General features: G+C 36.1%; 1 protein-coding gene across 1 annotated transcript in view; it reads left to right on the top strand.

The window, feature by feature from the left end:
• Positions 1-16,050, top strand: part of lars1b (leucyl-tRNA synthetase 1b) — a 60,948-nt gene that overhangs the window by 20,453 nt on the left and 24,445 nt on the right. The window contains exons 12-20 of the mRNA XM_073935480.1: positions 1,867-1,943; positions 2,076-2,129; positions 3,798-3,938; positions 6,960-7,037; positions 7,838-7,923; positions 8,134-8,199; positions 8,272-8,354; positions 8,684-8,822; positions 11,390-11,602. Coding sequence (XP_073791581.1) covers positions 1,867-1,943; positions 2,076-2,129; positions 3,798-3,938; positions 6,960-7,037; positions 7,838-7,923; positions 8,134-8,199; positions 8,272-8,354; positions 8,684-8,822; positions 11,390-11,602 — 937 coding nt within the window. The remainder of the gene's footprint in view (positions 1-1,866; positions 1,944-2,075; positions 2,130-3,797; positions 3,939-6,959; positions 7,038-7,837; positions 7,924-8,133; positions 8,200-8,271; positions 8,355-8,683; positions 8,823-11,389; positions 11,603-16,050) is intronic.

The raw sequence follows: 16,050 nt of genomic DNA, 5'->3' as shown, positions 1-16,050 counted from the left end.
CGGATACCGGGGTAAAATAGGGAGGAGGTTTGACTGTATCAAAATTTGATTACCGCCCAAGCCTAGTGTCTAGGGTATTAAAAAGTATTAAGTTGCTGAATCAATGTAGGGAAATTGAAGGCCTGTAAAAAGCATTAAAAAGCCATAATCATTTTTGATTAAGCAATGTGTGGTTGTATGCTAGTTTGCCTGAAATAAATCTGCGAATATCAGGATGCTGTGTAGTTTTTGAAATCAATGAAATCCTACTAGATTTGACATCCTGCTGCTTTGTTTACTGCAGTAACTGAGGCATCACCATGCTAGATTTCATAGATTTTTATTCAGTATTTGAATATTGTTTTAGTTTTGAATATTTTTTTACAATATTATTAATAATTAGTAAATATACTGTATATTGTAAATTTTTTTAAGGTCTAAAATGTATAGAAAGGGTCTTAGAGGTCTTAAAAGGTGTTAAATTTCACTCTCTAATTCCTGTATAAACCTCCTGTTGACTTATAGGCAGGGCCAGACGTAATCTGTGGATGTTTTTTGCTATTTCTGCTGAGAATTTTGGTAAAAATCTGCGGATTTCTGCGGAATAATTTTGGGAGTATCATAACTAAAACCTTAATATATTAAATAAAAAGTAATACATTTCTGAATAAAAACTGAATAAATTCAGATTTACACATTAATATGATCAAGTAAAATATCAAGTAAATAAACAGAATTAATAATAGCCTAAAAATCAGCAGAAATTTGCGGAATTCTGCGGAAAATCTGCGGAATTCTGCGCGCGCAGATTTCGTGTGTTCCTACTTATAGGTTAAAAATGACTCGTGCTCCATTTTATCAGCAGAAAACAACCTCTAATGTTTAGTTTAATCTTAAAGTTTGGTGACTTTTTGTCACCAAAATTACACCCAACATTAGAAGAAAATGTACTTTTTTATTTTCCTGAAGGCTGTACACGTTTAGGGTACAATGGTTTGGGTCAATTTTGAACTGGCAGCTATTAGAAAAAAAAAGTGCACCACAAAAACTACTGGCACACACAATACGAATCTGCTGCTTTATATTTATGAAGACAGGTACTTTAGAAAACAGTGCCATTACTTTAGTCAAAATCGAGTGTTTCCCTCTGATGAAACATCCATTATTTAACATTGAAATATTGCATACCGATAAGGGAATAACTTAGACATCTGATAAATTGAGGTGGTTTCTTTATGCAAAATACATTTTTCTTTCAGAGGATTGAAATATAATTTATCTGCTTTTTTTTTGCTATATACAGTTGAAGTTAGAATTATTAGCCCCCTGTTTATTTTTTCCCTTAATTTCTGTTTAACGAAGAGAAGATTTTAACACATTTGTAAACATAATAATTTTAATAACTCGTTTCTAATAACTGATTTATTTTATCTTTGCCATGATGACAGTAAATAATATTTGACTATTTTCAAGATGCTTCTATACATCTTAAAGTGACATTTAAAGGCTTAACTAGGTTAATTAGGGTAATTAGGCAAGTTAGTCTACAGAACAAATCATTGCTTTACAATATTGAAAAAATATATAGCTTAAAGGGGCTAATAATTTTGACCTTTAAAATGTTTTAAAAAAATTAAAAACTGCTTTTATTCTAGTCGGAATAAAACAAACAAGACTTTCTCCAGACGAAAAAATATTATCAGACATACTGTGAAAATTTCCTTACTCTGTTAACCATAATTTGAGAAATATTTAAAAAAGAAAGAAGAACTATAACAGTATATGCTATATTTTGACCTGAAGGGTGAACGGTGTATGCAGAATTCGAAGATAATGCCAGGGTTAAGTCATCATGGTATGTTGTTGAAATCTCACTTGTCTTCACAGGAACTGGAGTCGTCACCAGTGTGCCGTCAGATGCACCGGATGATATTGCAGCTCTAAGGGACATTAAAAAGAAACAGGTGTTTTGCTTGTTTTATGGCATTTCATTTAATTTTCTATAGAGTTAAAATTTCCTTAGTGCATTTCGAGATGACTGCATTTCAGATAAGATGAATGTACCTGATACAAATACACCTGAACATTTTTTTCAGGCATTGAGAGAGAAGTATGGAATCCAAGATTTTATGGTGCTACCATTTGAGCCGGTAAGCAGTTCATTTTATTTATTTATTAAAGAGCCCAGTGCTGAAAAATAAGACTTTAAAAATGTAAAGCTTTAAAGCTGCTTTAATTTAAGCTTTGCCATTGCAGTATAACTGCACACCTAATTGAAATAAAATTAATATTGTTTTAGCTTTATGCAATTCTAACTTGACTCAAACGTAGATTTTTATCTAAAATATGCACTACACCGTGAAACTCGTTAAAAGAGTGTGGGATTTATTTTGTAATTTTTAATGACATTTACTTGACCGTTTAAACATGAAGGGCTCTATTTTGACGGTCCATGCGCAGAGCGCAAAACGCAGGGCGCAAACGCGTTCAGGGCGTGTCAGAACGCATTTTTGCTAATTTAAGGACGGGAAAATCCGCTTTGCGCCGTGGCGCATGTTCTAAAAGGGTTAAGTTTATTTTCTCAATGAGTTATAGGTGTGTTTTGAGAATAAACCAATTAGAGTTTCTTCTCCCATTCCCTTTAAGAGCCAGCTGCGTAGCGCCAAGAGCGCATTCGCTATTTACAGGACACAAAGTAAGTCTAAGTGAAAAAACTGAGCATTTCACTAGCAAACAGTTGACATTTTTTTAACAGAAAACTGTTAAACAGAGCATCTACTGCGTGAGAATGAGAGATAATGGATCTACTTTCACTTTCGCTCTTGGATAGGCAAACTTTTACGCACAGACATCAATTAGTCTATAAATAATAAATTTTGTTTGTTAAGCGCAAATATTCGTTTCAAAACTATTTCTAAATTCAGTTCTAATTTCCAGCAAACAAATAAATGAACAATAATAACGAAATGTGCTCAAAAACCTGAGTTATATCCTAAAACACATGCTGTGCCCCATATGGTCTAAAACCTGCAGGTGGGCAAATCTAAGCTTGTTTTTAATAAAACAAATATAAATATGACTATAATAAATAATACTGCTAATAATAATAACATTATACAAAAGCAAATTGTTATGCATGAACTGAAAAAGTCTCCCGAGATGAAGAAGACATAAAAGCAGTGATTTTTCATATTTATGTAGGCTAGAAAATAATATGGGGCTAATAATTTTGACCTTAAAATGATTTTAAAAAGTTAAAAACTGCTTTTATTCTAGCCGAAATAAAACAAATAAATCTTTCTCCAGAAGAAAAAACTTTATCAGACATGCTGTGAAAATTTCCTGAATTCCCTGATCACGTCTTACTATATTTGGTAAATGTGATATTTAGTTAATCTTGTCTTCATCTAATGACTCTTTGGCCTTTTGAATCTATCAGGTAACGTGTCACAGCATCAGTACACTGCTTCAATCTTTCATTTTCAGGCTTGTACTTAGTCATTTAAATGTAAACCTCTGATACTGTTAGTTGCTGTAGGTTGTGCACCTTTTTCTTACCAACCAAGTTTGTCGACGCCATTATAACGACACAGATCACTCTGACTAGTCATGCCAAGTCAAGTCCTGTGGAAAAAAGTGATTGACAGGTGGTAGTTTGTGTGTAAATGTATCTTTATTTATTTATGATTTGGTTATGGGTTAAACAAAGACAATGCGGGGATGCCATCGCGATGTTTCACATCAAACATCGTACAATGCGAAATTGGTCGACATTGCCCAACCCTAGTCTAAAGTGGCTTATTGGTTTGTTCTACCAGGTTCCCATCATTGAAATTCCAGGGTATGGGAATCTGTCAGCTCCACTGGTGTGCGATGAACTGAAGATCCAAAGCCAGAATGACAGAGAGAAACTGGCCGAGGCTAAGGAGAAGGTCTACCTCAAGGGTTTTTACGAAGGGGTAAGACCAACTGAACACCAACACACAAACACATACAGCAGGTAAAAACAAGTATCTCCGTTTATTTTCAGAGAACAGATTTTTAAAGGTGCTGTTGTTTTCCAAATTTCACCAGATGTTAGTACCAACCAATGTAACCCATACATACAAAGAAAACAAAATTAATTAGTTAAACGCATGAAAGGAGATGTGAAAAGTCATGGAATGCCCAGACAGCAGTTAAAATCTCTTAGTAGTTAGAAAGCAACCTTCACCCCCATAAATTAATATTATCTGCTTCAGCCCCAACACCTATATTACCAAGATGAAAACTGGGTGGACATTTCAGCAAGGCAATAATCCCAAACACAGCCAAAAAAAAAACTCGGATTTCAGAAAAAGAAAAAAAAAAAGCTGTTAGAATGGCATGGCCATTCACATGACTTTAAAATTAGACCCACAGAACAGTCAAGATTTTTTTTACTCTATTGATTATCTGGGGAAAAAAGATCACATTCTCCATAGAAGATGTGTCTGGAAGCTGTCATAACTTAAGCATTTTATACAAAGCATTAAATAAATTTCAGTAGTTCTGTCCTTTCTCCGTGTTTTTACACACAGCTAATGTTCTTGGAATTTAAAAATATATATATTTACACTTTATTTACAGGACAAATCATGACATGTTCAATACTTAGTTAGTTTACTTGCTGTAATTTTCCTTCTTAAAGCTGCAGTCAGTAAGTTTTTTTTTTAGGCAAAAAATGACCTGAAATTAATTTTAGAGCAAGTACACAACCAGACAGTGTTTAAAACGATTTGAAATAAGCTTATTCGTCTTCTTTAATGTCAATGCTAAGAACATACAAAAGTTTTGGCTATATTTCATGCGAGAAGCTGCAGATGGTCAATCATTTATACCCTTTTATTACAGATATTGAAATCTCAAAGTAATGTTGGTACTTGTGTCTTGATCGGGGTTTGGAGAAAAAGGAGCGAGGACCCAAGTGCAGATTGAATAGTTATTTATTATTAATCAAATAAATTAAAAGGTAAAATAAACAACCACAAGAGGGAGAACATTAATAAAACTAATGAACAATCAAAACAAATGAGGATGGAAAGGCAGGCAAGGATCAGGACTGAAACAAGGCAACATAAAACAAGACAAGGCAACATACAATGACAAACTGACACAGGACAGCAGACATGAGGAGAATATAAGCAGAAGTAAATTAACACACAGGTGAACAAACAGGAGTTAAACAGAAAAATCTAATAGACTAATAATGGGTTTACAAGGAGGGTGGGACTACACAATAGACAGGAGAGCACATGACACAAAAACAACACTAGCCATGTGCTCACATAAAACAAGACTAGAACACGCAGCCAGAACTCATTAACCTCGCGTTCACAATAAAAGACAAGACTGAAGCACGCGGCCACAATGTAAACACAGATCCACGTGCTTGGACAACACAAACATAGACGCAAGACACGAGCACACGATAAATTAACACCTTACCTTGCGCTCACATAAGCAACGCGCATGTTTCATTTTGGTGCCAGCCGAAACCAAAACCAACCAGACTGAGAGGCTGAGAATAAAACAGCGCGATGCCGACAGAACAAAACGCAAACACAAGTACAAGAGCGCGCATCCCAAGCACGCACAGATGCCGCGTGCCTGCATCAAGTGGGAGGACACATTGTCTGCGCACACCTACGACAGCGCGCACGTAGAGACGCACACAATGACAGAAAACAAGTGCTAGACCCGAGAAAACTCAAGCCGAGCACAACAAGAGCTAGTGTCCGGACCAAAACAAGAATTTACATTTACAAATGAGGACAAGGAAGCAATTTACACAGCTATAAGAGCAACAATGATTAAGTGCTGTAGGCAAGTTTCAGGTGTGTAAAGTGTAAGAAGCAAAGCATTAGTAATTTATTATTATTTTTTTATTTATTTTTAATTTTTTTGTAGTACAGTTAGCGGTGGAGCCTGAGAGGCAATTACAGATTAGGAAGGGAAGTGGAGACTAAATAGTTGAGTTTTTAGTTGTTTCTTGAAGACAGCGAGTGACTCTGCCGTTCTGATGCAGTTCATTCCACCAACTGGGCAGACTGAATGCGAGAGTTGGGGAAAGTGATTTCTTCCCTCTTTGGGATGGAACCACGAGGCAACGTTCATTCACAGAACGCAAGTTTCTGGAGGGCACACACATCTGCAGAAGTGAGAACAGATAAGGAGTGCAGCCAGAAGTCGCTTTGTAAGCAAACATCAGAGCTTTGAATTTGATGCGAGCAGCAACTGGCAGCCAGTGCAAACGGATGAGCAGCAGAGTGACATGTGCTTTTTTTGGTTCATTAAAGACCACTCGTGCTGCTGCATTCTGAAGCAGCTGAAGAGGTTTGATGGAGTTAGCTGAAAGCCCTGCTAGTAGAGAGTTGCAATAGTCCAGTCTGGAGAGAATAAAAGCTTGAACAAGGAGTTGAGCTGCATGTTCAGATAGGAAGGGTCGGACCTTTTACAAGACCAGAGTGGCAGAACCCTGACAACTTGGGCATTGCTAGACCAATTTTAGGGGTGCTTTAGCTGCCCCAAAAACTTTACTCAACACTCTTAAAGCTTCAACGATTAGCTCCATGAATTGCACACTAAGTGCAGAGCAAAAAAACAAGGTGTGTGTTTATCAACAGATATTATTTGCATATTTGCAGTTTTTTGTTTTAGATTATATTATTTTAATTTTAAAGCTTAACGGAATGTGAAACATACTGTAGTGAATGTGGAATTAACTACCATACACTCATGCACGGAAATGAATAAAAAGGAATGTACTCATTGTCACTGCATTTATTAGTGATTGACAGATATAAACATCATGGGTTGTCTTGTATTTAGATGGATTTGTGTTTAATAATGACCCAGATCACTTAAAGTGTGAATTAGCCTTAGTTTATTTATTTTGAGTCTTGTGTAACTGCATATTCCTACACATGAACATCTAAACCATTTTTTATTTGTTTTGTCAGATCATGTTGGTGGAAGGTTTCAAAGGACAGAAGGTCCAGGATGTGAAGAAGCCCATTCAGAAAATGATGGTGGAAAAGGTTGGTTGATCCTATTTCCAGACTGATAAAGAACATAATAGTACCATAAATCATATTTTCAAATGGTTTATTAAAACTTTTTAATATCCATATAAATGGTCCACCCTGTATATATTATTACGATGTAATGTCTCGGTTATGTATGCGGTTCCTTTGTTTTCCTTCTGGCTAGCTGCACGAGCGAGTGACAGATCTCTGTAAACAAATAGCGTTCAGCTGCGCGTCTAGCTTTGCCTTTTGGTACCCTTTTGCTGGGCTAGGTAGCCTTTGCAAAGTGTACCCAAAAAGTGGTATAGTACGGTTCGCTTTTAGGTATCTTTTGACAGTAGAAATGGCCATAAAAGCGTACCGAAGCGAACTGTACTGCACCGTGGAAACGGGCCATAACATTTTTAATGTTTGAGCATGGGAAATTGACAACTAATGCATCAGTGGTGCTAAAAATAGCAGTCTAAACAAGTATCTACTTGCAAAGTAAGGTTGCCAGCTTCTGGCTTGGAATGTGTGCTACATTTTTAGTCATTTTCACAGATCCATGTGAAAAAGGATTGTTTTGACAACATCGTTTTCTGTGTACAAAACCTTTCTAAAATACAAAGAATTCTTCCTGATTTTAGTACATCATTGTTATGAAAATGTTCCCTAAATGAAAAATAGTACAGTTCATTTGTAGGGTAAATGACTCATTTTGAAAAATACTTATTGGTATCATTCCATTTCTTTCTTTATTTTTAAAATACAAAAACAAACTTGGTCTTACCACATTTCATTTTATGTTTTTTTTTTACTTTTTTTCTTAGGGTGAAGCACTGATTTACATGGAGCCTGAGAAGCAGGTGTTATCTCGGTCTGCAGACGAGTGTGTTGTGGCTTTGTGTGACCAGTGGTTAGTGCAGAAAACTCTCGTATGCTACATATGGTTGTACTTGATTAAGAATACCTGATGGCTTCCACTACTGTCTTGTTGTATATACAGTACACTTGCAGTTCAGTATGATTTAGTGGTGTTCTAGTACTTTTTTATTGCTATGACTTGCCTTGAGGGGTATCCCTGTTTCGTTTGAGTCACCAGACAGTGACTAGCTTTATCTGGCAGGTATCTGGATTATGGCAATGAGGAATGGAAAAAGCAGGCTCACGGTGTCCTGGAGCATCTGGAGACGTAAGTCTCACACTTTATGGCGTTGGGTGATTTACTAGAGGGCTGCTGTGTGAATACTGCTTTGCTTTTCAGGTTCTGTGATGAAACCAGAAAGAACTTTGAAGCAACGTTAGCTTGGCTTCAGGAGCACGCCTGTTCCAGAACGTATGGATTAGGTAAGACTGGCTGAAAGTCTCTGCAGTGTGTTGTCATCTTCCTCTCTTATTATTTATTTTTGTAATGAACTGTAATTCGTGGGCTGCACAAAGTTTCCTTTCCACACATGATTTTGAAATCCCCTCATATGGCCACCTTTGTGTGAAGCTTATCTTAAATAAAGTCTTTTTGTAAGGACAAGGCCCATCTGTATTTATTTTGTAATGCTCTTATTCCACGCTCCTCTTTTGCCCCCAAACCACTCAGCGATATCATCAGCAATTTTCTCGGCATTCCTTTGAGAGAACCTTTGATTTTTGGAGTTCTTTTATGTGTTTTGTTCCCATAGGAACCCGGTTGCCATGGAATGAACAATGGCTCATTGAGTCCCTGTCCGACTCCACCATCTATATGGCCTACTACACCGTGGCACATCTCCTCCAGGGAGGGGTCCTCAGTGGACAAGGACCTTCGCCACTGGGAATCAGGTATTATTTGCTCTTCCAAAAATAGCTAGAAAGCAAAAATAAAAATCAATGTAAAGGCTAGTTTAAACTTGACAATTCTATGTCATTTGTAATATTACATTGTGTAGATCAGGTAAAAAGTTCAGCTAAGAAGGAAATGGTTAATATTTACTCACTGCCATGTGTTCTGCTCTATGTGAATAGGACACAGGGCACACTCAATACTTTAGGCTGGGGTGATCATAATGTTTTGCCTGATAAAAACATTGTATATACAGCGCTCAGCATATACGAGTACACCCCTCACAAATCTCTCTTTTCAATTCATATTTTTAATAGGAAGCTATACTTTATTATATTTGTGCATATTGACCTTATTCTAAAATGTGGAAGTGCACCTGTTTTTGCGATTGTTTAAGAACTTCAGATTCAGTCGCCTATGGGAGAAATGACTAGGAATAATAAACGGCAGAAAATGGCCAAACTACTTGCTTTACAAACAATTGTTTGCCTGACTATACAGAACAAGTAGAATAATATAGTAAGAAAATATCAGTTTGCAACATCAAACAGCGAAACAAGCAGTTTTTAATGCCTAAAAATGAATGGAAGTGAATGAGACTGGAAGTCTCGAGCCAGAAAGATTCAAATGGCCGTGCCCACTCGTCGGGGAATACATTAGATTAGTCAGTACTGAAGCCAAATTTGGAGCTTATCTAACAAAATAACTCTCGATAACGGTCTAAAAATTAGTACACCTTAATGTATTTTGAAAAATTGAAAAATGTAGTTAAAATTTTGTAGGTTGTAATAATATATATTAATATTTTACTTGAATTTAATTGTATTGTTTTTTTTTTATTTCTAAATATGTTTAGTGACTAAAATTATATTGTAATAAATATATGTTTTATCTAAATGCACCAAAATACATTTCCTATATTCGTTGAGAAATGGATAAAAATATAAATTTTCTAAATGCGCTGTACTCCATTATGCTGAGCACTGTATATATAAATAAATCTGTAATAAAACAATTGGTTTAAATAGAACCACTGTTTAAATGTTAAATGCAATTCAAATGTATGCTAATCTCAGTAGATAATAATTGTGATAGTCTAGTGATTGTGATCTTATTATATACAAGACTAAATACTGTAGTACTGCAGTAAATATTATTTTATTAGTTGCAATTAGTTGATGCTAATTGACAATTATTAGCTATTAAGAATTTCTTTACACCCCCCCCCCCCCTTCTCTTTTTTTGTCAACAAATTTGAATATAGAGAAACACCGCACAGTCGTGTTTACAGCAGTTTGACTGATAAACATGAATTTTTAGCTCAATCGTTAGCGGTGCCAAACAGCATTTCCAGTTGTTTACATCTTTACTACAACATATCGTTAAGGCTAGACACTGTGCATGTCATGATCAATTTTAACAAATAAAACACTTACAGGTCATGGCTCAAGAGTTCACAGCTTCTGCTTGTTGGAGCTGCACCTTCTTTGAGGAGATTTTATCCGAATCCAGCACTGAACTGGGAGAGATTCTGTTGCTGTGTTTTGTCAAATCATGCTTGCTATTTATTTTATAACTCTCTGAAACATAATTAATATTGAACTGTAAGCACTTCTGTCTTTGTGTCATGTCCTTTGGAAGCCCAAATACAAAAACAGAGGAAGCTCTGTGGAAATACCAGCCTTTGGACAGAATTTTAGCTCTCTCTCTGCTGTAAAGTTACTGCGCCTCTGGCCACGCCCCTTAGCTGCGCAGTGTGTATGCGCGGTAAAAGTACATTTCTGATCTCATTGGCCCGAAAGTATTTTTTTGCAGTCCCCAAAATTCGTTCATTTTAGGCTTTGCTAAGCTAACTCTGTAAAAACCAAGGTCTCCCTTAGCATTAAACTTTGAGCATTTTACATTCAGAGATGCTGTTTATGTTCACACAGCTATATCACACATCAACTAAAGTTTAACATATGATATCGTAGTGGACCACCCCTTTAAACATTCTTTCTATGAAAATAGCCCTGGTTGCCGACATGGCATTAAAATAACAAATACATTAGATTGCATTGCATATAAAATCCCAGCCTGATCTCACGTGAAAACGTAGTATTTTACGTTTTGCCAGTTTAGTGGCTAATTTGTACGAATTCGTACGAGTTCAGTCGTACGAAATTGTACGCTTTTAAAAAGAAGGCGTGGCACCTAACCTCACCCCTAAACCCAACCGTCATTGGGGGATGAGCAAATTGTACTAAATTGTACGAATTAGATCATACGAATTCATACGAATTAGCCACTAAATCAAAAAGTTACGAATTGCCGTGAGATTGTGTTGAAAATCCTCACATGCTTTAGCATACCAAGCAGCATTAAGGATAGTTTCCTATGCATTTAAAAATAGATGCTTTATTATACTTTTATATTTTAATAAATTCATAAAAAAAGCCTCACTGTGAATTTGACTGAAAACCGAAATGACATGTTCCTGAGCATCTATCCTGTGTGTGGTTCAATTTTACTCGAGTAAAAATAGCACATCGAGACAATGATACAGAAAAACATTTCCTCCCTTCAGACCCCAGCAGATGACGAGGGAGGTGTGGGATTACATCTTCTTCAAAACATCACCTTTCCCAAAGACGGACATCCCGAAGGAGCATCTGCTGAAGCTCAGACGGGAGTTTGAGTTCTGGTACCCTGTAGACGTCAGAGTATCGGGAAAAGATCTGGTGCCAAACCATCTCTCCTATTATCTCTACAATCATGTAGCCATGTGGCCCAATGACAGGTAAACCGCTTTCATGTACAGCATGTAGAGACTCAATAGCATTTGGTGGATTTTTTTGTAGAGATAAATTTTTTTTAGAAAGTGAAATAAGACTGTATTTTGGCAAGAATAAAAGCAGTTTTAAAAACCATTTAAAGGGCACCTATGGTGAAAAATCTACTTTTTAAGCTGTTTGGACAGACATGTGTGTAAGTATAGTGTATAGACCGTCATATTGGGGTAATATACCCACACACAGTACTTTTTTTTATTTTATTTAACAACATAAAAACGGTGGACCAATTGGAGCGGTTTTCAGACCGACCGCAACTTGATGCAGTAGTGCGGTCCCCCCGCCCACCAGTTTTGATTGACATGCACCATATCCTTAGTTTGTTGTTTCACTTCCACCATTTTCAGCGTGTGAGGCAAAGCGATATCACTAAAGGAACACCCGTGCTCTATTTTTAGATGTAAGGCTCATTGGGCTCAACACAAGAAAAATTTTCTCCACGTTATCGCTCTAATCAGAGTTATTGTTTGTACCTTTTGGTGGGTTTGCAAACATGTGTACTTTTCATTGCGTCTACCTTAAACTTCAGCCGGTCGCATCACAGAAGCTCCCTGTGATCTTAACTAGGTGCAGCTGGAAAAGTGCCTCATGTGCGCGTCTCTCCATTGGAAATAAAATAACGAATGTGCCTGCAGGTCGCACACCAGAAGCGCCTCTTTGCACGGCGCTGTGCATTTCGTTCTGGGTGTAGGTTTCTGTCGGCTTTGGGTTGGTGGCTGGGCGCTGCGGGCGGCCGCGACTTGGGGTGCCGTTGGGTTTGCCCTGGTGGAGGCCTGTGTTTGAAGTTCTGGAATGCATGTCGCTGCGTGGCGCGACGATTCGAGACACTTCATGTTTCTGCCGCGCCACTGAGAGTGTGTCGTGTGCCGTGTCACGGCTTCGAGTGGTGCATCCGGCTTAATTTTTGGCTTAATTCAGTGTGCGTGGTTATTAGTCACGGTGTACAAGCTCAGCACTTGAAACTAGCACACAGTTGGCTGTAAAACTATACAGAGACAGATGATTTTGTACTCTCTGCTTGGTCTGTGTCCGAGTCGTACTTGTACGGCTGAATGCTGGTTCTCTCATTCATGTCGCTTCTCTCTGTCAGCCTGTCAGTTGCAAACACAGAGCGGGGGAGCTCTTGGCTCCGCCCCCTTGTTACGTTGGGCCGAATATAATTTTCATGTAAAGCAACACGCCCCTAAAACAGCGAGCTGTGTACACGCCCACAACACTTTTAACACATTATAATAAAAACACCTGAACTGAACCTAAACTGGCACACTCAGAAGATCCATAATATTAATATTAAATCATAAAAAAGCGGTAAACTGTGCACTTTAAGGTCAATATTATTAGCCCCCTTACGTTATTTTTTTTCCGATTGTCTACAGCAGTGGTTTTTAAAGTGGGGACCCCCTGGGGGGTCACGAAACAATGAGAAGGTGGTCGCTTGTTGATTTCCAAAAATCTCATATGTTATTAAACCATTAGAATTATCATTTTATCCATAACCTGCAGAATATAAAAAATAGTTTTTAACTTGTAATAAATTTAATATATACCTAATACTTAATAGTTACATAAAAACATGCAAATAAAGTCATCAGCCCTCCATTGGATTGCAACCCCTGGGGTTATTATACTAGATTAACATCACAGCATTAGAGTTAGTAAGCGCAGCAGATTGATTTTACGGTACTATGGTAAACTTTGACACGTTTATGGCACTTGCATACATTAAAATAAAGGCCACGACTGAACAAGGAGGACGATCTCAAAGTCTCCAAAGTTAAACCGAGAATAGTCAAAAATCAAAGCTTACAATGAGCTAACTTTGGCCCGCGAGCCCTAATTTTAGACATCTCTGATCTAAATACCTGTATCTAAACAAAATGTTGTAAAATATTATGGACTGTTGTTATGGCAAAGATCCAAAGAAATCAGTTATTACAAATGAGTTATTAAAACTTATGTTTAGATATCTGGGAAATATTGCAGCCAACCTAACGGTAAAAGACAGTACTTATTAAAAATACTCCTAGCAACCAGTAAGAAAACTGTGACTCGAAAGTGGCTACAACTGGAACCCCCTACAAAATCTGAATGGTTGGATATCATATCTAATGTTCAAAATATGGAGAGGATGACTTTTTCCTAAAACTACAAATGGACAAATACCTGCAATATTGGGAGAAATAGATTGTACTTATGCCTTTACAAAGTGTAATCTGATTTATATGTGTATTTGTTCATGTGACCTGTAAGGAGATATGTGACCTGTCAACCGTTCATTTAAGTTCTGGTGTTTTATTGTATTATTTACTTAATTAAATGTTTTTTTTTAACTTACCTTTTTAAAAATTTTTCCCCTTGTTTTATTTATTTATTTATTTATTTATTTTCTCCTTAAAAGAAATAAAAATAAAGTATATATAAAAAAAACTTATGTTTAGAAATGTGTTGAAAAAAAATCTTCTTTACGTTAAACAGATATTGGGGCAAAAATAAACAGGGGGGCTAATAATTCCGACTTTAACTGTATACATATACTGTGTGTATATATACAATACACATCATAAGTTTAGAATCAGTAACTTGTAATTAGATGACAAATAAAGTAAAACAGGTAAGCTATAAAATATTACTGGTATTACAAATGAAAATAAAGAAGTTTCAATTTTAATTTATTTCTTATTTAATGCGCATTTTCAGAATCATTGCTACGTTCTGGAATCACAAGGTCCATCCGAAATCAGTGTAATATGATGATCTCTTGCTCGAATTTATTATTATAATCTGTGTTTAACTTTTAGGCTGCTTCTGTTGTGGAAACTGATGCTGTACCATTCTAAAGCACCATCACAAACGTAATTACAAGTATATGTTCTTGCTGCTCATAAAGAAGCTGCAAATTAGAATAATATAAAGTTTTCTGAAGGCCTCTGTGACGCTGAATGCATAAATATTTATTAGTATTTTGGGAGTGCACTTTGATTCCTAAATACTGTCGTATGAGTGTGTGTCTGTGTATGTATATGTTCCGCAAAAGAAATAGATTCATACTGGTTTGAATTGATGAGTAAGTGTGAGTACATGATGGTGTTTTAATCTCTTAATTTTGATTGAGTTTTTGATCCACTGAAAATATAAAAATATTTTTGTTTAATGAAGTACTCTGGAAATGCCAGCAGGTGGAGGTAATGTCTTATAGAGATATTAGATTTGTTCAAAAAACTGAATTACCCTAGTGTTTTGGTTTTTATTTATGTTTTTGTTACAGTATCTTGATTTTTAGGAGCACAAATCTGCTTAATTGCAGCTATGCTTCATGTTCATCACTGTATGAAATGTAACAACATGAGTGAGGGTGAGACTGGTTGGTTAATTGCATCAAAATGTTAATGTTATTTTATTTTCCTGGACTAATTGATGGGATAGTTCATCCAAAACAGAAAATTCTTGCATCATTTAGTCTTTAACCTGTAACAAACTGTAGCGTTATTTAATACAAAAGAAGATATATTGAAAAATGTTGGAAAGCTGTAACAATTGACTTCCTAATAGGGAAAAAAGAAAAAAAAAATTTAACTGTATTTTTTAAATACAATTGAAGTCAGAATTATTATCTCCCTGTTTATTTTTTTCTCCAATTTCTGTTTAATGTAGAGAAAATTTGTTCAACACTTTTCTAAGCATAATAGTTTTAATAACTCATTTTTAATAACTGATTTATTTTATCTTTGTCATGATGACAGTAAATAATATTTTATTAGATATTTTTCAAGACACTTCTATACAGCTTAAAGTGACATTAAAAGACTTAACTTGGTTAATCAGGTTAACTAGTGTTGTAAAAAAATAAATGAGTAAAAAGAAGAGAGAACCCAGTCCAGGAGACTCGAAACAAGCAGAATTCCTTTATTGAGACGTGTTGGTTAATCTGCAGTCATACAGCGTCTTTTAGATTTCCATGTGTCTGCAAGAGCCTACTAGAGGTCCGCAGTCTGCAAGTTCTTTCACAAATCTCTCACAAGTCTCACACAAGTCTGAATTAGTCTGAATTGAGACAAATATTTCATATTGTGTTCTTAGGAGGAGGGGATATGGCTAAACAGAGCATGCAAATTAAGAGTTGGAGTCAGCATGGCATAGGTGTTAAAAAACGGCCCAGCTACTGACCACACAAGTTAATCAACATAGGGTTTCTGTAGCATAAAAGCAACACCCGAAGACAAAGACAGAGTCGTTTAAAGCATTTGCATCACTGGCTTAGCCTGTAGTCAGAGAGATAAAGGTTAAATGTCCCTCCTAGCTGGGATGTTAATGAAATTATATAATTAAAAACCAAAGAATATAACTTTTCAGTTATACGTAGATTATTGTTCATTTGGAATTAGTTGATAGAAATTTA

The sequence above is a fragment of the Danio rerio genome, chromosome 21 (genome assembly GCF_049306965.1).
Source record: "Danio rerio strain Tuebingen ecotype United States chromosome 21, GRCz12tu, whole genome shotgun sequence".
Taxonomy (NCBI): Eukaryota; Metazoa; Chordata; class Actinopteri; order Cypriniformes; family Danionidae; genus Danio; species Danio rerio.
Note: the sequence above shows the minus strand (reverse complement) of the source record. Positions and strands in the feature narration are given on the sequence as shown.